The sequence below is a fragment of the Ruditapes philippinarum genome, unplaced genomic scaffold (genome assembly GCF_026571515.1).
Source record: "Ruditapes philippinarum isolate M1 unplaced genomic scaffold, ASM2657151v2 ctg1767_1_1_1_1, whole genome shotgun sequence".
Taxonomy (NCBI): Eukaryota; Metazoa; Mollusca; class Bivalvia; order Venerida; family Veneridae; genus Ruditapes; species Ruditapes philippinarum.
Window position 1 is genome coordinate 168513 of NW_026855146.1, and position 27035 is coordinate 195547.

At 32.9% G+C, this 27035-nt stretch overlaps 1 protein-coding gene across 1 annotated transcript in view; it reads left to right on the forward strand.

Annotated features, from left to right (window-relative positions):
* Positions 1-460: 460 nt before the first annotated feature.
* LOC132742272 (protein CEPU-1-like) overlaps positions 461-27035 on the forward strand; it is a 74116-nt gene continuing 47541 nt past the window's right edge. Inside the window, exons 1-2 of the mRNA XM_060730629.1 lie at positions 461-704; positions 22365-22507. Coding sequence (XP_060586612.1) covers positions 659-704; positions 22365-22507 — 189 coding nt within the window. The 5' untranslated portion in view covers positions 461-658. The remainder of the gene's footprint in view (positions 705-22364; positions 22508-27035) is intronic.

Sequence of the window (27035 nt, forward strand, 5' to 3'; positions counted from 1 at the left end):
TTTTAGGCTTTTGAACCTCATTGTAGTTACATGTATTGTAATATAATTATAGTGGAGTATTATGATAAATAGCATGTCGACCTCATGTTCATTTAATTCATTGACCAAAGACTCTCACATTGAATTATACACTTTTCCTATACGTTTCCTCGTTAAAGTTTAATATATTAGGGGTAAAAACTTGCACATATAGATCTATATTTCATTATACTGTTGGATGTATTAAGATGATATTATACACTAAATATTTCTTGAACTGGCCATACCGAGTAGTTATTAACCGAGCCAAGCATTTCAATAAAGCTAATCAATTGTATTGAGCAATGTAAAAATGAGTTATCCATTAGTACATATTTCCCATCCCGCTAAAATGATAACTATCAAATAATTCCTCGACAGGCATATGGACTAACTGCTTAAAGTTCATGTGTTTCTATTTTTAGAATATTGGGAAACTAAGTTAACTTGTATACAGAATATATGTCAGTGGGAACTCTGCAATAAACAAGTCGTGTGTATTTACATATCGTTTAAAACATTTCATAACAATGATGATTCCAAACGGGAAGTAAACGCCATTCATATAATGGGAATGAGGAAAAAAAATTAACTGTTGTCTATATTGTTTTGCAGACGAAATATTTTTCAACATCCCGAGATGAAGTTACTTATTTCTTCATGTTTAATGATTTGGAATATTGTTTGTAAGTATATTTTGGTCATTTTCAGAACCGTTTTTATAAAGAATATAATAAAAAAGAATATATTATTATTTATTATTATGTTATTTAAAGAAGCCGCACCCATCATGTGGATGGTGTAACGTCGGTTATTCATGCCATTTTGACCCGGCTAAAGTTGAACCAGTCTGTAGAGCAGATAATGATTATGTTTGTTGCTTCACAGAGGTTAAATTTATTGTGAAGTCTTTTTGAAGAAATTATACTGCTGTTATAAAGACAGAGGATCGCTTTTCAGAGAATATTTGACCGATGGAAAGAGAAAATAATATACGCATATGGCATTTGTTACAATTGGCATTTGCTAATATACCATTATTGCGAGGTTGAGACTGAGGAGGCTCTTAAAAAAGTTTTATTAAAATGATAGAGCTCGGAAGTTAAATTGAACCGAGCACCTCTTTAAAGCTGTGATACCACGTGATGTCTTTATCCATGGACGTTTGATAGAGAAACGTTCTAACACACAGGCTTAAAGGATTTAGGTGTACAACACTAACAAGTAGAGATTTTGATGCTAAAGCATCAAGTCGCCGGATAGAAATTTGATTGTATTATCATAAATAAAAGAAATCAGTTTAATGGTTCGAGTATAAAGAAAAGAGGAACAATAAGTTGAGTAATGTTTATTCATAAACACGTTTTAATGTACTTGCCACAATTATATCTTTCTTGCTATAAACTTTGTAAAAGAGTTTTATACAATAAATTTATCTTATGTTATAATAAAACATCATATTTGAACAAACTTGCTTAGCAATTTTGTCAAGAAACTGTTATCATTATTAAATAAGCAAGTATTGTTTGGCAATATTTACCCGAGACTCAATAATTTTCGGGAGCAGTTTCGTTAGCTTACATAACTTATCATGATTAATGTTAACGATTTTATTGTAAGTATAATTACATGTATAATTATATCAATTAATACTGCTCGATGGCCTAGTGGAAAGTATGACGAAGTTGTAACCTACATGTAGTAGGCGCAAGTTCGAATCTTGGACAAATCCTGTGTGTAGTTTTCATAAATTGATTTTTATTATATCTTTTTAACGTTGATAAATCGTGTGTTTCATTTCTAGCACTCTTTTTATTTCATAATTTTGATAAAAGGTCAAGTTTTGCAAAATACAAAAAGTATTATAAAAGAAAACATAAAAAATCACTTTATCGAACCTACAGTCTTCAATTTGAAACTAACTTAAAATCTAACACCTTGTCATCGAGGCTTGTAAAGCAAGTGATATGATTATAATTCTACTTGTAAATATACCGTTGTACCATACATTTGAACTCCGTATGGTTTACTTCAGAATCCGATAATATTACCGATCCTCGAATATTTGCAAAGTGACTATGAAAATATATATGCTTAATTATTGCATAAAACAATGCAATTCTACTGTAAAAGTGGTGTTTGCATAAAAAAATTATTCTTATGCATTATCGAAAAAATATATTATTTAGCTGAAATTAATATTTCTGTCGTTACATACGATATAGTCAACGTTTAATTGCCTTTCAATGCGATAAACTATCAACACAAAGATAATTTATTAGTTTTCACTGTGTATCCAATACGATCCGGCCCCTACTGTCATACCGAGATTTTTCAAACAAAATTACTTTGATTTACACTTTAACCAGCTGCCAACCATTCAAAAGTTACCTGTATGTCTGTCTTATCAGCCATTTGTTACTATTAATAGATTTTATAACAGTAACATATAACGTGTAGTCACGTGATTCTGGGAGAAGCTGTTTATAATAAATAAGATAAAAAAAATAGAGTAGGTCTCATAACATACAAACAACCAGATAATTTAAAAGTGTCATTTCAAATATCATGCATGATTTATTTATCATAAAATAGCAACGCTTGACACTTTGAAAAAAAGGAAAAACATCCCTAAACTCAATGACTGATCCATAGGGATACGTCATTAATTCATTTTATAAAAATTGTAATGTTGCTTTTTACGATGTCAATATTTGAATATTTCATTTCATTGAGCAACATTATTGTATGTTTGAATTTTTGAGATTACTGAAAACAATTGTAGTCTTTAATTGTTCAGTAATTGTTATGCTTATATTTACAGATTTTAATGCCTTCTCCTACCATAGGTATAATATTAAACTGTTACAAATATAGTCGCCGGTTTCTACCGGCGACTAATTAGAGATAAGATGTACAATTTTCAAAGCAATACAACACTTGCATTCAGATGGTAATTCTACACTGTAGGAATCATCTGAGGTTTCACTAAAAAGGATCCCTCCCAATTGATCCTTTACATACTTTACTCACTAAATACTTTTTTCGCCATGAGTAATGATTGAAACACCACCATTTAAATATATATATATATTTTTTTTATGTGAAGCCTGACCGAGACTAAAACCTGGAACCCTCGGAATACCGTACTGCGGCTCTACTGACTAAGCTATCCGGCCGCCTACAAACTACCTCCCCTCCCCTTATTAGAGAACAGTTCAATACCGTGACATAATCATCTTCGGAATAATTTGGATTCGAACCTAACACAACTTTGGGTCTCCTGAAGAGTTTTTTTAACCTTTTAGACCTAATTTCAGTCATTACACCCGTTATCAGGAGATAATTTGATAATCTGGTACTTGTCATTGTGGGAGGTATGTAGAAATCTGTACGACAAGATTTTCAAAATAGAACATGTCCTATCCCTTACATCTAGACTTAAGGTTTCTGAATTCAAGAAATAGTAGCCTTCACACATGAAGATTTGCCTGTACATCTTAGTTTTAATTGGTGTTGTACTTCAAAATCCTACCGTCTGTTGAGGCCTTAATGCACATTTGCCATGCCAATAATGGTCAAATTCTCATGTGGGTTCAAACCCAATTAGAGACACGCTGATGTTTCTCTAGTCAATAATTTGACCCCTTGGTCGGACCGGCCAAATTTAAACGGCCAACCCTATTAAAGGCTGCCATAATAGGTCCCCCCAAAAAAGCAACATCAAATAAACTTCGAGCATACAAAAATACATTGTGTATCTATAGCACGGATTATTTTTAAGTATATCTTTGTGCAGACTATCTATATTATAAACGGACACAATATTACTGTCTTTTTGGTAATTACAGAATAAAGCCTTGCTACGTTAAGAATACAGATAACATTTTTTTTCATGTGTAAGATGTATGTAAAGAATGTGTGCTCAAATTTTAGCAAAAATCAAACCACTTGACGGTCAATGTCATTTTAAATCATTTTACTCGGTTTTGTCATAAGCGTTGTTTATCCAAATATGGAAGCAATCCTCCAATTATTAATGAAGTTAAGACCAATTTTAGCAAAATTCAATAATTTGACCTATCAGCTAAGTCAATTAGAGGTCTTTGTCATGTTTTGTTTAAACTTCTTAAAAGGGAAATTATGAAAATGCAATCAGTTCAAGGTCATTTATGAGTCAAGGTCAAGTTCAGTCTGGTCTACTTAAATGGTTGTCTTCAATATGAAGGCAGTCAATTTAATTGACCTTCAATGCAAAGGCCATTTATGAGACAAGGTCAAGTTTAGTCTGGTCTACTTAAAGGGTTGTGTTCAATATGAAGACATCCCATTTAATTGACCTTCAACGCAAAGGTCATTTATGAGACAAGGTCAAGTACAGTCTCGTCTACTTAAAGGTCATGTATAAAGGGTCAAATATGAAGATAACACATTAAGAAATTTAACAAGGTAATATCCAAAACATTTTTTGCAGCGATGCCAGACTCAAAATCGAATACTTTTTTTTGTAAAAGACTTGCTAGGAACGAAATACAACAATGATTTTTTGAACGCTTCAAACCCTCATGAAATTTGCAGTAGAATAGATTCTACATGTACACGCGTTTTACTAAAATATTCATTTACAATAAACATTTACTTAATTCATCTCTAAATGAAATAAATGTTATCACATAAAGATAACAGTGACGTCATCGCTGTGCCCAGCGTTTATACGGAAAAAAATCAAAGTGAACGCAAATGTTCCGAGAAAAACTATTCGGAAAATAATTGTCTTTTCCCTCAAACACCGACGATAGAATTACTTCCACTATACAAGATCCATTTCTGATGTGAAAACATTGATTTCTTGTTCGAGAGGGATTAGCCGAAAATGATGACAATGCATTTCTATGCAAACAAATCTGTCCCAGAATATCATATTGTAAATTAATATATTATGACTCATGTTGATTGTTCTACAAGTCATAGATTTGTGTGATGTAATACGTATGGTTTCCATTGGAGCCGAAAGTTTAATTCCTCCAATTTCCTGACAGCAAATTGTTTCATCCTGCCGAGAGAAATGTCACAAACATTCCGAGAAAATTTTAATGCATGCGATTTTTTATTTCTTAAATCGAAAACAGTTGAGAAAGAGAAGCATTAAAAACATACATGCGCTGATCTATTGCATAAAGCGTTTTAAAAAGCGACGTTTTTATTTCCGCTTACAGACTAAGTGCGCTGTACATCAATGTCTTAAATTTCTAGTCCTTTATTATACAAACAAATAAAATACGTATTGAGCATTGTGATATTAGTCTCTGGGGAAAACTCTTTGATATGATGTCATATAGAATATGGAGCCAGTTGTACGGAATACTATGGAGCTTGAATTGACCTCCTAGAAGCCATAAGCGTAATAACTCATGTGTCGGCATGTCGACACATTTTAACGCGACATGACGCCTATCATTGTTTGGTTGGATATTAAAGACGTCTTGACAACGTCTGTTTCAATGCATATCGACATATAATCTTCTCCATTATGGAGTTGATGAAAATGTCAACCTGTTTCATCTCGACAAACCTTGTAATATCTCTGCTTTTGGAAAATATCACAACGTCAAAACATCATGTGTACTGTCGGAAAGACCTTATTAATATTCGGAAACTAAATCCCTCCCACCAAACCAAAATCTAAATACATCGAATGATTCATTCTTTAAATCAAAGGGCTGCAAGCTCTGTGGTATTTTCTGATCATACTGTATATCTGTATGTGTTTTCCTGTATAAGTTTATTTTTGGCGTCCGCGCCGAAGCGCGGCGCCTCTTATGGAATGAGAAAGGGCGACAGCAACTTCTCGAGCCTTTTAGTCGGACATAATAAAAGCCGATCATTCCGATCAGTATGAGGGTGCTTGATTATTAATTAAAAATGAAATGTCGCGATATATACAATGAATAGCGAACTGGAGAATTTCGCAATGCAAACATTTTCAAATGAAATAACCTTTTCCGTCAATAAATCGCGCTCTTCGGGGTATTTTTATTTATCATTTTGTAGTACACAGTGGGTTATTATGGTACATGTATCCGAAAGCTGAATAGAATGATGAGTTGATGACCTAAATATTCCGAAAATCTATTTATAGAGGGATGTACTCCTATCGGCAATTTCCGGTCTCTCCTGGTCTATTTTGACCGGAATTTACTAGTGACGGCGAATAGTACCACAGGTTTATTGTCCGGTCTCTTCCGGTTTTGGAGTAAATGTTTGATATCGTTACAGAACAGAACAAATATTTTACAGTTATATAAGTTTTTTTCAAAATGAATGTTTGTCACTTAGTTTGGTTACAATAATTAATAAACACAGATCAACTCTCAAATTTATTGATTATTATTATACATTAACATACAATTCGAAAAAAACAACCCAACAACAACAATAGCATGTTTTATTTTATCTATATGAGATAAAAACAATAAATATGTACAATAATTGAGAAAAAAATACATTTTTATGGTATTAATATGACACTGTCAACTTTGAAACATTTTATTTAATTTGTTATTCGTGTTTAGTAAAGATGCCGAGGAATTATTCAAAGTTACAAATAAGATTTTATGAATTATTCAATTGATTGATAATTTAAACAAGAGCTGTCCGTAGGACAGCAACGCTCGACTATTCTTAGTGCTTGATAGTAAAAACAAAATGCTTGATACAGTTACCTCCTCCAGTTTACAGGTTGGGGTGATGATGGTGAACAAGTGTGCAAAGTTTCAAAGCCATATGTCCATGGACTTTGAAAATATTTGAGGTATTACAGAAACTTTAAGGTAAATTCTAAGTCGAAAAAGGGGCATAATTCTGTCAAAATGCTTGATAGAGTTACCTCCTCCTGTCTACAGGTTGGGGTCATGATGGTGAACAAGTGTGCAAAGTTTCAAAGCCATATGTCAATGGACTTTGAAAATATTTGAACTATTACAAAAACTTTAACGTAAATTCTAAGTCGAAAAAGGGGCATAATTCTGTCAAAATGCTTGATAGAGTTACCTCCTCCTGTCTACAGGTTGGGGTCATGATGGTGAACAAGTGTGCAATGTTTCAAAGCCATATGTCAATGGACTTTGAAAATATTTGAACTATTACAAAAACTTTAACGTAAATTCTAAGTCGAAAAAGGGGCATAATTCTGTCAAAATGCTTGATAGAGTTACCTCCTCCTGTCTACAGGTTGGGGTCATGATGGTGAACAAGTGTGCAAAGTTTCAAAGCCATATGTCAATGGACTTTGAAAATATTTGAACTATTACAAAAACTTTAACATAAGTGGTTACGCCGACGCAGACGCCGACACCGACGCCGACGCTCGGGTGACTACAATAGCTCTACTTATTCTTATCGAATAGTCGAGCTAAAAATTGATAAAGAAAAATACAAATGTACATGTATATGGTTTAAGAATAAACAATATTATATATTGAAAGATTAACCATAATCTACTGACTTTTTCCAGTTAAGTTTTACTTATAATCGTCGGTCAATATGACAATTGAATTCTTAAAATAGTAGTAAACGTAAAAACTAGCACATAAAATACAAAAAGGAAAAGAAAACAATATTCATAAAATCTGTATTTTTTTTATTAAAATAGATATTACAATTATTGTATAATAAACAATTTTGCTCAACATGATCAACATGGTAATGTAACCAGTGTCATATTGTTAGTAAGTGTGAACAGATACCTTTAGAGGGGGTCTTCGCTAATAGCGATAACATAATAAGGGACAATTACACAAGTGTGGTGTTGATCATGCATTGCACATATGGATTATAAATGATTGTATACATGTATATCCGTTGCTATTAATAACCACGATCATAAAGAATTCTAATCTCTAGCCTGCCAATCAAAGTTAATAATGAACAATATCTTTCGTCCGTTCATTCATAAGTGATATACAATTCTGGTGAAAACCAATCAACCATTGAAAAGTTTATAATCATATATCTACTAGTTCATCTTCACCTGCTTCATTTCTTGCTTCGACGCCCTTTGATGCTTTGCATCTATGTACTATAATAGCCTTCGATCTGAAGGTAACACTGTTCTAAAAATAGATTTTACCTAATCACCACTACATCACCTGTACTGGCTTTCGGACAAGGGATTAGGGAGTACACATTATACATGATGTTAATCAGCGTATATTTACTTTGTTTACATGCAATATTTTAAGAAATTGTAGAATGCAAACAAGTTGGAAATGGAATTTAGTGTGAAAAGAAACAACTACACACTGTACTTTTTTAAAGTTAAATTTAAACATATGTTACAATCTGCTCTGGCGATATTTGTCAATAAAACGGTTTTTGTCATAAACAATTTTTCATTCAGGCAGAAAAAAAAAGTTTGACTCTTTTGATTGATGAGGCGAAGTTTAAAAAATGCACCGGTAATTGGCGATGATTTTAACAACAAATATTTTGTGTGAGACATAAAATAAAAAACAAATGTATTTTATTGTCTATACGTAAACAGTGTATGTTAAATCACGGACCTCAATTGTCAATTCAGTTTAAATATACATGCAAGCATGCATGTACGTATTCATTATTTCTGATAAAATAAATACTAGAATCGGCATTCTTTATTAGGTAAAATAGGAAAAATGCAGAGTTTTGCTTATTTTAAAATTATTAAAGAATTAAGATATTAATCATTAATCTAATACTCGTAGCACTTGGTGGATAGATTCGTGACTTCTCCAATCTGCGTATTTTACATAGAAACAAAATTGTTTACGGTATATCTGGGACAGAAAGATACCTTTTCATTTTTAGTCCTCATACCATATCATATCACCATTTCTAATTTTGATAAACAGTGAAACAAAAACAAATTGCCAAGCGCCGGCATTTTTCTCAAATATTGACATGCAGGGAAAGTATTGCCCCGAAACTTATTTCTTTTTCACCATATCATTTATTTTCCTGATGGTTTTAAACCATCTCAATCATGCTAAAACGCAAGTTTAACTCCAGGAACATCTTTTCCATTGAGAGAAATGTGAATAAAAGTTTTCGTAACCATTACATGTTGTATAATCTACATGTAGATTAACCAGTTTCCTTGTCCGAAAGTTATCGATATGTGGCTATTATTAGAACAGGTCTCTTATCAGTGACGTATACGATGCTTATCTCAGATCGTTCCCTATTCATCTTGCAGGGCACCAGAGTTTGATACATACGGAATTTTGCATAACTAGAGTTGCATCAAAAAATCATTTATGTACATTTTTTATTATAGCCACACTTTATCCTTGCATATCGTGGCTATTTCCTTAACAAAGACACTAAATAAAGAATTAACAAGCAATTATCATAGTATTGCAAGCAATCCATAAGTCCCTAGAACCCCAGCAACATTCTGAAGGGCCATTGGCCATTCACTTATGTTTCTATATTAAGTAAATTTGTTGAAAAAGGTTCTTTAAAAGTGATCACAGGAAACAGTTTTTATGTACAGACAGACAGACGGACTGAAGGACACTCTAAAGTTATTTTTTAAACATCCCTGTTATCAAAATATAACATTTTTAAAAGCAAAATTTTAAAAAAGGAGATACATTCTTGAAATACAGATGCAAGATGTCATACATGACGTGAGTGTAACAAAGAACAATTAGTAATGAAGGTATGAATAATGAATGTCCATTTTGAATTTGAAGTAAATGAAAGTTAAAAGAACCATATATTAAGTTTCATAAAAATATTTTCAGTACTTTTTGCGTTATCACGGGATCCAGGTTATGTGTAAAATTTGCCATATTTTCAGTCTATTTGTTGCCATAGCAACCACAATTTTCAGCATAGGAAAAAAAAAAGAAAAAGACGTGCATAATCTCCATACTGCCATCTATCCATATATTAAGTTTCATAAAAATATTTTCAGTACTTTTTGTGTTATCGCGGGATCCAGGTTATGTGTAAAATTTGCCATATTTTCAGTCTATTTGTTGCCATAGCAATCAGAATTTTCAACATAAGAAGAAAAGAAAAAGACGTGCATAATCTCCATACTGCCATCTATCCATATATCAAGTTTCATTAAAATATTTTCAGTACTTTTTGCGTTATCGCGGGATCAAGTTTTGTGGACGGACGGACAGACGGACGGAGGGTAAACCTAAAGTCCCCTCCGGTAAACCGGTAGAGGACAAAAAAAAATGTTGACTCGACTCTACTGGGATTTGAACTCCAGACCTCTCACACATTAAACGAGCGCGTTACCCCTGCACCACGGAGAAATTATAAAAAACAGTGGCTGAATAAGATCAAGTCATTCTAAATTTAGAATTTCCATTGCATTTCGGGTTTTTAAAGCAGCACAGGCTGAATAAAATCAAGTCGTTCTAAATTTAGAATTTCCATTGCATTTCGGGTTAGGGTAATTTCGAGGTATTTTGTTCAGGGTAAACCTGTTGTTTAAAATTACACTACGGGCGCGTCATTGAAAAAATTACTCATTTTAACAGTTTAATTACTGTTCCTATTTTTAATATGTGATAAATAGAATATGATATTCGTGTAGATTCAATACTAAATTTATTGAACTCGTTGAATAAAACAATATTCAGATATGATTTTATTCAACTCGTTCAATAAATTTAGTATTAAACTACACTCATTCAATATCCTCTATATACACTAATGATAAGAAGACCGTTTGGATACATTTGAAAGTAAATTTCACTGTATAGCCAAATGTACCATTTGTATTAGTATATTATTGTGCATATGAAACTTAAAGGTTACCAAAACTTTTTGACAGGGGTTCAAATGTAGTTAGAATAATACAAAACGAAACAAAATACATAAATGATAACAAGAATAAATTTGTTAGAAATATTGTTCCCAAGAAGAATATTTGACTGTTTGCTAGTGCGAAATGCACTACATTTTGTATAGACATTAATTAAAGTTGAATTGTCCTTTAAACACAGATGTTTAAACGTCTTTATAATGGTGTATTTCATCATAATACTGATTCATCAAAGCTGTATGTAACTTAACTGATTTATTGTCATTTACATAGTTATCATGTGTCTAGACTGCCCTCAGATGGAACCCATTTGTTCCCTGCGGTCTGGAGACCGCAGGGTATTGGTACGCGTTTAACTTTTGAGGCATGGAGGAGCACGTGACCTGTTTTCGGTACATGGAGGAGCATGTGATCTGTAAACCGTACATGATTGGTTAATTGACCTTTTCGGAAACCTGGATAAATACCGTTTGGCGGTACGTTACGGATAATCCTCTAGGGAAAAAGACACCTAATTAAGAACAAAAAACTATTCCGTGATATTTTTAATTTTCTATAATTATGTTACCGTTTAAGGTGGAAAAACTTGAATGATGTGTTTGAAAATTATCAATGTTTCTTTAATATGTATCTCAAAATGTTACAAACAATAAATTGTTTATACTGAAAATCTACAAAATTAAAATATTCGTAGTGGCATCTGCCATAATAAATACTTGTGTGTTTACTTTATTATTTTTTTTGCTCGGAATTATTCATAAAATGGAAGGCCTATTTAATTATTTTCTTAAAAAAGAAATAATTGTTTTATGTTCGACCTTCTCCGGCCATCAACGGTCACCAGTTTCCAAAGACCTTCTTCTATATTAATCGATTACTGTCAACTATATTCCTGATACAAACGTTTATTTATCCTCGCCCCCCCCCCCCCATTGAAAATAGTTAAATGAAATATATTTATATCATTAAAAACGTTGCCCGCAGGAAACCATTTTACTTGTACTTTACTTACATAATTATATGACGTTTACAGCCGTAAATAGGCACATAATATGTGACTCTAATACTGTCAATCACTTCGTTCGTCAACATACAAATAGACAGAATAGTTTGCAGCAAAATATTTAATGGTGTTCAGACGTCCTTGTTATTGTGTTCCTCTGTATTTTACTGTTGAAGTATAGTTACTAGCAATATATCCAGCATACAATTGAATATTTATTGTGTAATTTGTTATCATATAAAGGATTGTTGGTATATCTAACAGATATACTGTTTTTTGCCAAGTTATTAATATAATAGATAGAATAAAAATTAACAAAACGACATATTTGGCTTTTTAATGAAAATGTCCTTTCGATGATATCCAGAAATCTTCTTAATAGTAAATGTATATCATTGTTAAATGGATTTGATTTATATATCAAACACTAACTGAAGTAATTTTTCTGGTTTTACTACCAGCCAGATAGATAAAAGACTACGTAATGTACTTCAAATGCGAGTATGTGCATAAAACTATATGTCAAGGGTGTCCATTGAAAATTTTAGCCGAAAGGTTATTTAGAGAGCACTTAAGTAATTTAACTTGTTTTATTTCCAGGAAGGTTATTCAACGAAATGCTCTGCTTGTATTGTACTTAACTCAATTGCCAGATAAAAGATCGAAAATAAACATCAGACAGATATACTTTAAAGCCAAAATGTTTTCTTAATAACGTACGGTTCAAAACATTTAGTCAACGATAAAGTTATGCAGTACGTCAATCATTACTAGATAGGCGGGATTTAGTTTCCGAATAATAATTAGGACGTTCAAATGGTTCCCGTCCTCTTTTGTAATGAACAAAAGTAATGTACAGGTTTTGTCAAGATTCTATTTTCAATTCAAGCCTCGGTAGAATACCGTTAGGGCCATCGTGGTTTTAGGTTAAAAAAAACAATGGGCGACAGTGCAATGGGGACAATGCGATAACGCGATAGTACGATGACGACAGGGCGATAGTGTTATCGCACTGTCGCCATCGCATTGTCGTCATCGCACTATCGCATTGTCGACTATCGCCTTCCGATGGGTTCTATAAACTGCTGCCGAATAAGCTGACGGTAAAGAATATGGGAAAATAATTTTACTTTTGTGAATAAATCATTTTCTTTCTTTTTATTATTATTTTTGTTTGTTTCTTTCTGAATTTTAAAAACGTCTAATTAATAATAAGAATCATTTTACACCCAAAGATAATGGAACTACTAAAGAGTTATATGTTCGTAAAGTTGGCAGCCTAGCAGCCTAAAGTTGGCAGCCAAACAGCCTAACAGCGTAAAGAAAAATAAAAATAGTACAAACATGAAAAAAGGTTGGAAATGCATCAGTAGGACTTCCTTAGAACATTCCACGCCTTTTTTCAATATCGTGATCTTTATTTTTTAAGATTCTGGCGCATCCAAATTTATGAAGTTTTCATTCTAACAGCCTAAAGAAAATTTAGGATAGTACAGACATGAAAACCGTCGGAAATGAATCGGTAGCACTTACTTAGACCATTCCACGTCTTATTTCAATATTGTGATCTTTATTTTTTTAAATAATTGAACTTTATTGTTTTGTATTCTGACGCTTCGAAATATGTGAAGTTAGAAGCCTGACAGCCTGATTTCCTAAAGAAAACTAAGGATAGTACATAAATGAAAACCGTCGGAAATGAAGCAGTAGCACTTACTTAGACCATTCTTCGTTTTATTTCAATATGGTGATCTTTATTTTTAAAAATATTGAACACTATTTTTTTAGTCCCCTACCGGTTTACCGGAGGGGACTTTAGGTTTACCCTCCGTCTGTCTGTCCGTCTGTCCGTCCGTCCGTCAGTCCGTCCGTCTGTCCGTCCGTCAGTCCGTCCGTCCACAAAACTGGATCCCGCGATAACACAAAAACTACTGAAAATATTTTAATGAAACTTGATATATGGATAGATGGCAGTATGGAGATTATGCACGTCTTTTTCTTTTCTTCCTATGTTGAAAATTCTGGTTGCTATGGCAACAAATAGACTGAAAATATGGCAAATTTTACACATAACCTGGATCCCGCAATAACGCAAAAAGCACTGGAAATATTTTTATGAAACTTGATATATGGATAGATGGCAGTATGGAGATTATGCACGTCTTTTTCTTTTCTTCCTATGTTGAAAATTCTGGTTGCTATGGCAACAAATAGACTGAAAATATGGCAAATTTTACACATAACCTGGATCCAGTGATAACACTAAAAGTACTGAAAATATGTTTATGAAACTTGACATATGGGTATATGGCAGTATGGAAATTATGCACATCCTTTTCTTATCTTCTTATGTTGAAAATTCTGGTTGCTATGGCAACAAATAGACTGAATTTCAAGATTTCTGATTCTAGTTTTTAAGTTTTTTTCACTATAAGTTCTTTATTTCTTAAGGTATTTTCTTCAAACTTTAAATATAAGTTGCTTGTAAATCAACCACATCATATGTGACAAGGTTTACAACTCTAGCACAAAATTTATCAGAATTACCTCCTTGAACTTAAAATTTTCATGAAAAAAACATTGTTTTTTTTTTTTAATAACTTCTTTTTCTGAATGTATCTACTTCAAACTTCATATAAATGTTTCTTATTATCACTCAACATTTGTGATGGTCCAGTACTCTAGCAAAGACTATTTCCTCAGAATTATGCCCCTTTTGAACTTAGATTTTTTTTTTGAGAAATTGGTAATTTTTACTCCAACTTCTTCAATCATGATAGGATTTTAAAAATGATATATTTTGATAACAGGGATGTTTAAAAAATAACTTTAGAGTGTCCTTCAGTCCGTCTGTCTGTACATAAAAACTGTTTCCTGTGATCACTTTTAAAGAACTTTTTCAACAAATTTACTTAAAATAGGAACATAAGTGAATGGCAAATGGCCCTTCAGAATGTTGCTTGGGCTCTTACCGGTAGGGGACTTATGGATTGCTTGCAATACTATGATAATTGCTTGTTTCCATTCTGACGCATCGAAATTTGTAAAGTTAACAGCCTGGCACTGGCAGCCTAACAGCCTAAAAAAAACTAAGAATAGTACAAACATGAAAACCGTCGGAAATTAATCGGTAGCACATACTTAGACCATTCCACGTCTTATTTAATATCGCGATCTTTTTCCTTTTTTTTTGAAAGAATTGAGCTTTTTTCATTCTGACGCTTCGAAATTGATGAAGTTAGCAGCCTAACATCTTAAAGAAAACTAAGGATAGTGCAAACATGAAAACCGTCGGAAATTATTCGGTAGCACATACTTAGGCCATTCCACGTCTAATTTTAAAATCGTGATCTTAATCTTTTTTAAATATTGAACTTTATTTCGTTTTTCATTCAGACGCTTCTAAATTTGTTAAGTTAACTGCCTAAAGAAAACTAAGAATAGTACAAACATGAAAACCGTTGGAAATTAATCGGTAGCACACACTTAGACCATTCCACGTCTTTTTTTAATATCGCGATCTTTTTTTTTTTAAAGAAATTGAACTTTTTTTTTTTTCATTCTGACGCTTCGAAATTGATGAAGTTAGCAGCCTAACAGCCTAAAGAAAACTAAGGATAGTACAAACATGAAAACCGTCGGAAATTTATCGGTAACACATACTTAGACCATTCCACGTCTAATTTCAATATCGTGATCTTTATTTTTTAAGATATTGAACTTTACTTTTTTTTTCATTTTGACGGTTCGAAATTTGTGAAATTAACAGCCAGCAGCCTTAGTTACATATCCTTAAAATAACTTCAAATAACAAGAATTGTCTTAAGAACTTCATTAATTTCCGTTTTATTGTTTTTATAACATTCTGCAACATTATAATTTTAGGCCGCTGGGCCGTTAGGCCGCCAACTTCACGAAAATGATAAAATCAAAAAATTCTCGCAAAGTGATTGTTTATGCCACCGCAGCATCTGCGATGCGGTGGCATATAGCGATTCACCTGTGTGGGTGTTTGTATGCATGTATGTGTGTTCTATAGATTATATAGTGAACTTAAAAAATCTTTTTGTGAAAAACCACTAGTCTAATTTCAACCAAACTTGGCAGGATTGATCCTTGGGTGAAGGGCTTCTAAAGTTGTTCAAAGAATTTCATTCCATGCAGAAATCTGGTTGCCATTGCAACCAAAAGGAGTTATAAGAATAAATTAAAAAAGTCTTCTTGTAAAGACCCACAAGGCCTAGACCATAGATATTTTGCATAAGGCATTGCCTGATAGACCTCTACCAATATTATTCAAATTATAGCCCTGGGGTCAAAATTAGCCCCGCCTCGGGGGTCATTGATTTCACTATATGTACACATAGTAAAACTTAAATACATTCTTGTCTGAAGGTACAGGCCTAGAGCTTTGATATTTGGTATATGATGTCATCTATAGGTATTCTACCAAAGGTGTTCAAATTTTGCCTCTAGCGTCAAAGTTAGCCCCACCCCGGGGTCATAGGTTTTCCTTTAATGTATATAGTAAAAACTTAAAAAAATCATCTTCTTGAAATTGACAAAGGCTAGAGGTTAGATATTTTGCATTAAACATTGTGTAGTGAACCTCTACAAAGATTTTTCAAATTATAGCCCTGGGGCCAAATTGGCCCCGCCCCGGGGGTCAATGATTTTCATTATGTACATAAAGTAAAAATTTAAATAACGTATTGTCTGAAGGTACAAGGCTTAGAGCTTTGATATTTAGTATATGATATCATCTATAGGTACTCTACCAAAGTTGCTCAAATTTTGCCTCGAAGGTCAAAATAAGGCCCGCCCTTGGGGTCATATAGGTTTTCCTTATATGTATATAGTAAAAACTTAAAAAAAAAATCATCTTCTCTAAATTGACAAAGGCTAGAGGTTAGATATTTTGCATGAAACATTGTGTAGTGAACCTCTAGCAAGATTGTCCAAATTATAGCTCTGGGGTCAAAAGTGGCCCCGCCCGGGGGTCATTGATTTGCAGTCACTATGTACATATAGTAAAAAATAAAACAAATTTTCTTGTCTGAAGGTACAAGGCTTAGAGCTTTGATGTTTGCTTTATAATATCATCCATAGGTCCTCTACCAAAGTTGTTCAAAATTTGCCTCTGGTGTCAAAATTGGCCCTGCCCGCGGGCATTGATTTTCATTATGTACACATAGTAAAAACAGAAACTTTAACATTTTTTTTTCTGAATTAGAGAAAGCTATAGCTTAGATATTTGACATGAAATGTTGTTTGGTGAACCTGTATCAAGATTGTTTGAATTAAACCCTTGGGTCAAAATTTTGTCTTGCCAAAGGGGACAGTGACCTACTTTCTTGTCTTTTGTTGTACAACCATGAAATTTGGACTATGTACACAGTTTTAGTTGTAAAAATGAATTTTAATATCAGGTGACCTAGATTTTGATAATGTGGCCTACTTCCTTGTCCTTTGATGTACAGCTATGCAATTTGAACCATGAGCACAGATTAAGATGTAAAGTGAACTTTGATATCAGCTGGCCTAGTGTCTTACTGTGTTGTCCTTTGATATATGAAATATGACCGTCACCACCAAATTCACTAGACTCAACTGCATTGATAGATTCCTACTCTGATCTTTTATTTGAATAACAATAGATTTAACCACTAATCTGATAATAAGAATTAGATAGGTCAGTGATCTATGCATTATGGCAATCTTCAATAATTTATTGTATAGAAACAAAAAAAAATTATGTTCCTACATTACTATTTAGTGTTGTATTAATGCGGTGGCATAGCATTTTTATACGCCCGTTTGAAAAACGGGACGTATTATGGGAACGCCCCTGGCGGGCGGGCGGGCGGCGTACAATTTTGTCCGGAGCATATCTCCTACATGTATGGAGGGATTTTAATGAAACTTCATAGAAATGTTCACCACTATGAGGAGCAGTGTCGCGCACATGAACCAGGTCTCTAGGTCAAAGGTCAAGGTCACACTTAGAGCTCATTGAAAAATGCTTGTCCGGAGCAAAACTTCCACATGTATAGAGGGATTTCAATATTACTTGGCACAAATGTTCACCATTGTGAGGCGGAGTGTCGCGTGCAAGATTCAGGTCCTTGCGGTCAAGGTCACACATAGAGGTCAAAGTTCAGATAAAAATATGAAGATGTGTATATGGACCATTTAGTCATCATTTATTGAGGGATTGTAACACAAATGGTCATTATCAAGACTATGGCTGTGATACATATAATTTAGGTCAATATATACAAGGTCAAGGTCACTAAAGATGATGAAATATCAAGATTTTGTAAATAGAATTTAATCAAAGGGCGACAACAAAGTTATTACTTTGTTCATAAATGACTTACACAATTACTCCCCTTGATCTACTTTCACTTTCAATTCTAAAAATAGAATTTAATCAAAGGGCATAAAATAATCCTCTTTCTTGGACTTGAGTATGTTCTAAAGAATGTAACATTTATTTACACATGTTTCATTCATTGGTCAAGATTCTTAACTGTGATAACTATGGTGTTCTGTAGACTTGGTATTTGTTCATAAAGATCATACAGTAATTACCTTATCAAATGTAAATACTTTCTCATAGAAATTTAATTATATTTTAATTTTCAAGTAAATATCAGTTCAGCTCTCCTACATGTATGGAGGGATTTTCATGAAACTTCATAGAAATGTTCACCACTATGAGGAGCAGTGTCGCGCACATGAACCAGGTCTCTAGGTCAAAGGTCAAGGTCACACTTGGAGCTCATTGAAAAATGCTTGTCCGGAGCAAAACTTCCACATGTATAGAGGGATTTCAATATTACTTGGCACAAATGTTCACCATTGTGAGGCGGAGTGTCGCGCGCAAGATTCAGGTCCTTGCGGCCAAGGTCAAGGTCACACATAGAGGTCAAAGTTTAGATAAAAATATGAAGATGTGTATAGGGACGATTTAATCATCATTTATTGAGGGATTGTAACACAAATGGTCATTATCATGACTACAGCTGTGACACATGTACTTTAGGTCAATATATGCAAGGTCAAGGTCACTAAAGATGGTGAAATATCCAGATTTTGTCAGGAGCATATCTCCTACATGTATGGAAGAATTTTTATAATACTTTATGGAAATGTTCACCACCATGATATGTATTGCTCCATGCATGATCCAGGTCTCCAGGTCAAAGGTCAAGGTCACACTTAGAGCTCATTGAAAAACGCTTGTCCGGAGCAAAACTTCTACATTCATAGGGGGATTTCAATATAACTTGACATAAATGTTCACCATTGTGAGGCTGAGTGTCACACGCAAAATTCAGATCCCTGCGACCAAAGTCAATGTAACACATAGAGGTCAAAGTTCAGATAAAAATTTGAAGATGTGTATAGGGACCATTTAGTCATCATTTATTGATGGATTGTAGCACAAATGGTAACTATCATGACTACAGGTGTGACACATTTAATTTAGGTTAATATTTGCAAGGTCAAGGTCACTGGAGATGATTAAATATCCAGATGTTGTCCGGAGCATATTTTTCTACATGCATGGAGGAATTTTAATGTTACTTTATAGAATTGTTCACCACCATGAGACATAGTGCCCTGCACATGAACCAAGTCTCTAGGTCAAAGGTGAAGGTCACAGTTAGAGCTCATAGAAAAACGCTTGTCTGGAGCAAAACTTCTACATGCATAGAGGGATTTCAATATAATTTGGCACAAATGTTCATCATTGTGAGGCTGAGTGCCGTGCATAAAATCCAGGTCCCTGCGACCAAGGTCAAGGTCACACATCCTGTGCATATCTTCCCTACTGATTTGTTTTAAGGTTCATTTAACAACACAGTGCCAAGAATAAAAACTTGCTTGCTAGATAACACTTATCCATAATGCCCCCATCTCCATCTAAAGCTTTCGTAAACGGGCGTATTTTGTGACTATGGCACCCTTGTTCACAAATGCAATCTTGTTTCTTTTTTAATATCAATAATGGTCTTAAGAACTTCATTAAGTACCGTTTTTATTGGGTTTTTTTTTTTTCATAAATTTTTTACGACTAAAATTTCCGACTCCCAGGGAAACGAAAACTTTCTGAATATGATTTTTGTTCTTTTATGTAACTTTAAAATGACAAGATATGTCTTTAAAACTTAATTAAGAGTCGTTTTAATTTCTTTGACAAACTTCTACAACATTAAAATTTTAGGTCCCTAGGCCACTGGGCCGCCAACTTCACAAAAATGACAAAATAAAAAAAAATTCTCAAAGGGATTTTTTCTGTTTATATATCCTTTAAATAACTTCAAATAACAAGAATTGTCTTTAGAACTTCATTAAATGCCGGTTTCATTAGCTCAACCCTTTTTTCTTGCTATTATTGGCTATAACTTTGTTATTTTTGAATGGATTGTCTTCAAACTTGAATAAGATAGCCCTTTGAAATCACTAGACAAACCTTGACCTTCACTCATAAATGACGTTGACTTTGAAGGTCAAATTATTGAAATGTTCATTTTTATATGCCCATTCGGCCCACAATATTCAAACTTCATTAGATGATTGTCCATATCGGGTAAAAGACCCCTAATGCTTTTTGGGTCACAAGGTCAAAGGTCAAGGTCACTTTTACCGTAAAACTGAAAACAGTTTCCGGAGCATAACTTAAGTTCCAGTTGGCCCACAAAATTTAAACTTCATAGGATGATTGTCTATATTGGGTAGAAGACACCTATTGATTTAGGGGTTAAAAGGTCAAATGTCACTGTCACTATTACCTTAAAACTGAAAACAGTTTCCGGAGCATAATTTCAGTTCCATTTGGCCCACAATATTCAATCTTCATAGGATGATTGTCCATATTAAGTAGAAAACCCCTATTGATTTTGGGGTCATAAGGTCAAAGGTCAAGGTCACTATTACCTTAAAACTGAAAACAGTTTCTGGAGCATTACTTATGTTCTATTTGGCCCCCACTATTCAAACTTCATAGGATGATTGTCCATATTGGGTAGAAGACCCCTATTGATTTTGGGGTCATAAGGTCAAAGGTCAGGGTCACAATGATCTTTACACTGAAAATTGTGGTTTCTGGAGCATAACTTAAGTTCCATTTGGCCCACAGTGTTCAAACTTCATAGGATGATTGTCAATATTGAGTTGAAGACCCCTATTAATTTTTGGGTCACAAGGTCAAGGTCACTGAAAACGGTTTTCGCTCAATAACTTAAGTATTAATCAATCAACAGCTTATATTGAGTACATTAATTATATGCCCTAAAATTTGCTTATATTATGTTATATCCCTGGCGTCTTTCTGTCCATCCGTCGTAATAAAATTATTTAATTCCCATGTCTTACAAATGCTTCATCCTTACCAAAAAAAAAAAAAAAAAAAAAAAACACTTTCGGGCATATAATGCTCCGCCTAGCGGTGCTCTTGTTTTTGGCTGTAACTGGCTGTAACTTTGCTATTATTGAATGGATTTTTTCTTCTTCTGTAAAATCTATGCATGCATAGATATATACATGTAATATATATATTTTTTTCTGTAATACATATGCATATATATTTTTTTTCTTCTGAATTTTGATTATATTTTCTTTACATTGTCATTTATTTATGGTAAGGATTCGTACTTCCACAAAACAAGTGTGACAAGACAAACCTATTTAAATTATGAAAAGGAAACGTTAAGATTTGTTTAACCCGTTTCTTTGTTTGCTTTTAGAAAATGTAAAAAGTCGAGCGTTGTCCCCGCCCGGTGGTGGCTCTTGTTGTTTTTATGTTAAACATTCTGCAACATTAAAATTTTAGGCCGGCAGACCGCTGGGCCGCTAGGCCACTAACTTCACAAAAATGATAAAATAAAAAAGTTTTATCAAAATGATTTTTTCTGTACATATATCCTCTAACTAACTTCAAATAAAAAGAATTTTCGTTTGAACATCATTTATTGCCTTTTTTATTGTTTTTATTATTTCTACAACATAAAATTTTAGGCCGCCAACTTCATGCCGCCAGGCCGCTTAGCCGCAAACTTCAGGCCGGTAGGTCGCTGGGCCGCCAATTTGACACCGCTAGGCCGTTATGCCGCCAACTTCACACGTCTTTAGCAGTTTTGCCTTACTAGACCTAAGAAGCGTCTATGAAATATGATATTTTTATGTCTGTTAAATGTGTTATACATAAACACACGTGTTGACAGATTAAAGTATATGTGATCAGAAAAAAAAACGAAAGTCGAATTGAAAATACAGAAAATATAATTATTCAAAAACTTTTGACCGGATGTAAGTGGTACATATTGTAACAATATGTCTATCTTGAATAGAAATAAAAGCAAAAGCATTCCCAAGACCAACATTGGTAGATATTTATGTCAACATTTACCTTATTGTATCAAAACAACATTTGGTCTTCTTTGTCCAAGCGTAATATAAAATTGTTTAAATATTTGTTGTAATATCTGTCTTATTTTGTTTATTCAGTATCACAGCTTGCTAAAGCGGGGGATCCGGTGATGGAAACAACAAAACATATCCAAATCAGTATAATACAGGGTAAAACAGCAATATTACCGTGTATGATCAATTTTAATGATGTAGACGATGACGAAAGAAGAAAGTATTCGGTAAGTTATAGTTAATGAAAAAGGGCAATTGCAACTTCTCGGGCCTTTACGTCGGGCATAATAGCCAATTATTCCGATTGGTATGAGCAAAGATATGTACAATGAATAGCAAACTGGAGTATTTCGCAATGAATAGCGAACTGGAGAATTTCGCAATGCAAACATATCAAATGAAATTATCTTATCCGTCAATTAATCGTGCTCTTCGGGTTTTTTTATTAATCATTTTGAAGTACACAGCGGGTTATCATGTATTGCTGTACCTATAAATAGAATGATGACCTTAACATTATGAAAGTCCGAAAATCTATTTATAGAAGTAGTTTTAGTTTAACGAAACGGTCATTAGTGTCGAGCTATGGTAATAAATAACGAACTGGAGAATTTTGCAATAAATGAAATGCACATTGTGTACACCGGTCTTACTTTGAGATGTCTTATAGACCCTGCATACCTGGAATTCCAGAACCAGAACGAGGCTTAAGTGGCATGAATGTTAACACACTGACCACTCTTATCTCACTATATAGCCACAATGTCTGGTGTTAATAAAAAGAGCTCTAATTATCATATGTGTGTGCCTATGTGCAATTCTGATGGTAAGTATGATTTACCATATTCCAAAGGATAAAGATTAAAAAACAACAACAATGGATAACTAACTTTCTAAGATAAGAAGGGATCAAGGGTCATTGTTTAAGGTAAGCATCTAAAAATAATATTTGTAAACTGACCAATATATGAACAGATAAATGTTTTTGTAAAACAACAGATTTTGTAATTTTAGAATAAAATATTAGGAGAACTGCTTGCTTTTAATCTCTAACAGTTATAGCAATTGAAACTTTACTGTAAATTTTTATCAGTTCAAATTTATGTTACACATAGACGATTGAAGCTGACTAAAAGTTACCATATCATTCCTAATTATATTTGTATGTTGTATATTTTATGGTACTGCATCTACTGTGGTGTGTTCCAAACATTTTAAAACTGAGGAATGCAACTGGACTCCTCTTAGATAGAGACTGAAAAAAATGGTTCTATTCCATCAGTGTTTAATTTGGTTGAACAAACAACTCCAAGAAGGCCACTTATGAGAACAATTCTTTCACCAAAGAAAATGCTCAATGATAGATAATTTTTATGATAATGTCACTGATTTAACTCCTATATTCATCATTTCATTTAAATACATAAAATATAATGTTTATTTTTGTTTAATAAAGGTATTTGCAAAAATCTTTTAAATTCTCACTGATACTGAATGAATAATATGTTATGGTATAATATATATATTTCAGCATTGTCCATAATGAAGATGAAGAAGATAGTGCATCAAGTACCAATTGCCAACCATCTACATCTTATGGGTCTATAGAAACACAGGAAGAAAATGATATTTAAAGGCTGAGGCTTGAACTGGACAAGACTAAAAAAATGTAAAGACCCTGCAACTGAAGTTTGTATTGAAATTACAAAGGAACATGCACACGTTTGCTTGGTATAGAACCCCATAATATTATAACATTTGTGTATATACTGGATGCCTGTCAGATGTTGTGATCTCCTTGAACTTATTGAAAATGGTGATGATGTGATGGGTGATAAAGAGTTTACATTATGTAAGATACTTTCAGAAAGGGAAGTGTCATTGAATATTCCAGCATTTGTAAAAAAAAAAGCAAATTTACGCTAGAAGCAGTGGCAAGAGACTGAGCAAGTAGCCAAACCAAAAGAATTAACCGAAGAATTAAAGAGTATCATCTGTTTGACACACCTTTTTCATTATCTCTTGTTGGTTCTGTCAATCAGTTATGGACAGTAGCATGTATACTTGCTAATTTTAATGGACCCATAGTGCAATCATGGACAAAATGTAATAGTCTGTCTTATGTATTATATTTTTCTTATTCTGTATATATATTGGTAGATTGTATTTTAATAAATAAAAGGATAACAAAAACAATATCATAAAGAAGTATTAAAGTTTAGTCTGTATTAAAATTTTGAAATAAATAAGAAAATTCATTCTTTCTCTGTTTTCTATGACATTTTTATTGCGCAACTATTATGTGCTGGTAGTACTTGAAGTACAAATTAAAATTCATAAAGTACATGTATACATGTACAGAGTTTGGCTAGGCATTAGTTTATCTCAAATACTATGGTAAAAGATCTTTATAATTGAGTCAATACATGTTTGATAAAATCTGCCTGGTCATTAGGGGCTTATCTGTACGATTCAATTTGCAATTACCTTAATGTTATCATCAAGAATCCGTAAATAAACAGAACAACTAAGATTATATAAAACAAGACACCGCAGTTTTATATATATATAAACCTTATATTATGTTAGGAAATATGTTTATGACAGCAAAGTAAAAAAATCTCTTCTCCAAATCATAAATGGATAATTGAATTCTTTATAGAGGGATTTGTGTCCCGATGAACCTTTTTTTGTTTAATATTTAACTCTACAAATGAGAAACAAGAAGAGTTTTTGATGCTAAAGCATCAAGTCGCCGGATATAAATATGATTGTATTATCATAAATAAAAGAAAGTGTCAGTTTAATGGTTCGAGTATAAAGAAAAGAGGAACAATAAGTTGAGTAATGTTTATTCATAAACACGTTTTCATGTACTTGCCACAATTATATTCTTGCTTTAAACTTTGTAAAAGAGTTTTATGTTATGTTATAATAAAACATCATATTTGAAGCAAACTTGCTAAGCAATTTTGCCAAGAAACTGTTATCATTATAAAATAAGCAAGTATTGTTTGTCAATATTTACCCGAGACTCATTAATTTAGTTTTCATAATTTATTATGATTAATGTTAACGATTTTATTGTAAGTATAATTACATGTATATATCAATTCGATGGCCTTATGGTAAGTATGACCACGGATTTATATTACATTTAAATCCGTGGTATGACGAAGTTGTAACCTAGTAGGCCTGTTTTTAGTTTTCATAAATTGATTTTTATTATATCTTTTAACTATATGAAACATAAGTTGATAAATCGTGTGTTTCATTTCTAGCACTTTTTTATTTCATAATTTTGATAAATGGTCAAGTTTTGAAAATACAAAAAAAAAATATCATAAAAGAAAACATAAAAAATCAATTTATCTTCAATTTGAAACTAACTGAAAATCTAACACCTTGTCATCAAGGCTTGTAAAGCAAGTGATATGCTTGTAATTCTACTTGTAATTCTATACATATACCGTTGTACCATACATTGAAATCCGCATGGTTGATAATTACCGACAAATAATTACCGATCATCGAATATTTGCAAAGTGACTATGAAAATATATACTGTATGCTTAATTATTGCATAAAACAATGCAATTCTACTGTAAAACTGGTGTCTGCATAAAAATATTATTCTTATGCGCTATCGAAAAAAAAATTATAATTTAGTTGAAATCAATATTCCTGTGGTAACATACGATATAGTTAACGTTTAATTGCCTTTCAATAAGATAAAACTATCAACACAAAGATAGTTTATTAGTTTTCTCTATGTATTCAATACGATTCCGGCCCCCTACCGTCATACCGAGATTTTGTAATTATTCATACAAAATTACTTTGATTTGCACGTTATCAGCTTCTATACCTTGCGCCAACCATTCACAAGTTACCTGTTTGTCTGTCTTATCAGCCATTTGTTACTATTAATAGATTTCATAACAATAACGTAAAACGTGTAGTCACGTGATTCTTACAAAAGAAACAGGGAGAAATAGTTTATAACTAAATAAAATAACAAGTAGAGGTTTTGATGCTAAAGCATCAAGTCGCCGGATAGAAAAATGATTGTATTATCATAAATATAAGAAAATATAAGTTTAATGGTTCAAGTATAAAAATAAGAGGAACAATGAGTTGAGTAATGTTTGCCACCGAGGCTTGTAAGGCAGGTGATGTGCTGGCAATTCTACTTGTAATTGTACTTTATTACAATGATATCTGTTAACCATACACTCGAATCCGTTATAGGTTACTGCGTTCAGTATTCAGATTAATTTATTCCTGAGCTATAATTACCTGTATCATGGCGAATTTATAATGTGATCCAAAGTGAACTAATGAAAGATAATATATGCTTATAGTTTTGTAATGTTCCGTTACCGCGCTGCCATTGGAGCCTCAGTGAAAAAAACTGCACTGATATATACAAGGGTCGATAAAAAAAACTCAACTGCTATATAGCAGTTGAGTTTATTTCCTATATGAATCAATGAAAAAACTGTACTGCTAGTAACAACAAAGAAAAACTTAAAGTTTATTATCGATTGCTGGTAAAAGGGAGATAACTTCGACAACAAATGCTTAGTACATTTATGACGGCTATGTCATGTTAGAAACATTATAATTGCCGTGTGATATAATTCAACGTTAACAAATATCGTTCTACTTTGTTTCATACATATATTAGTATTGTTATGCAAACTCTTAACCTTTGTTTAAACTTGATAACAATATTTCTCGGCAACGTGAACA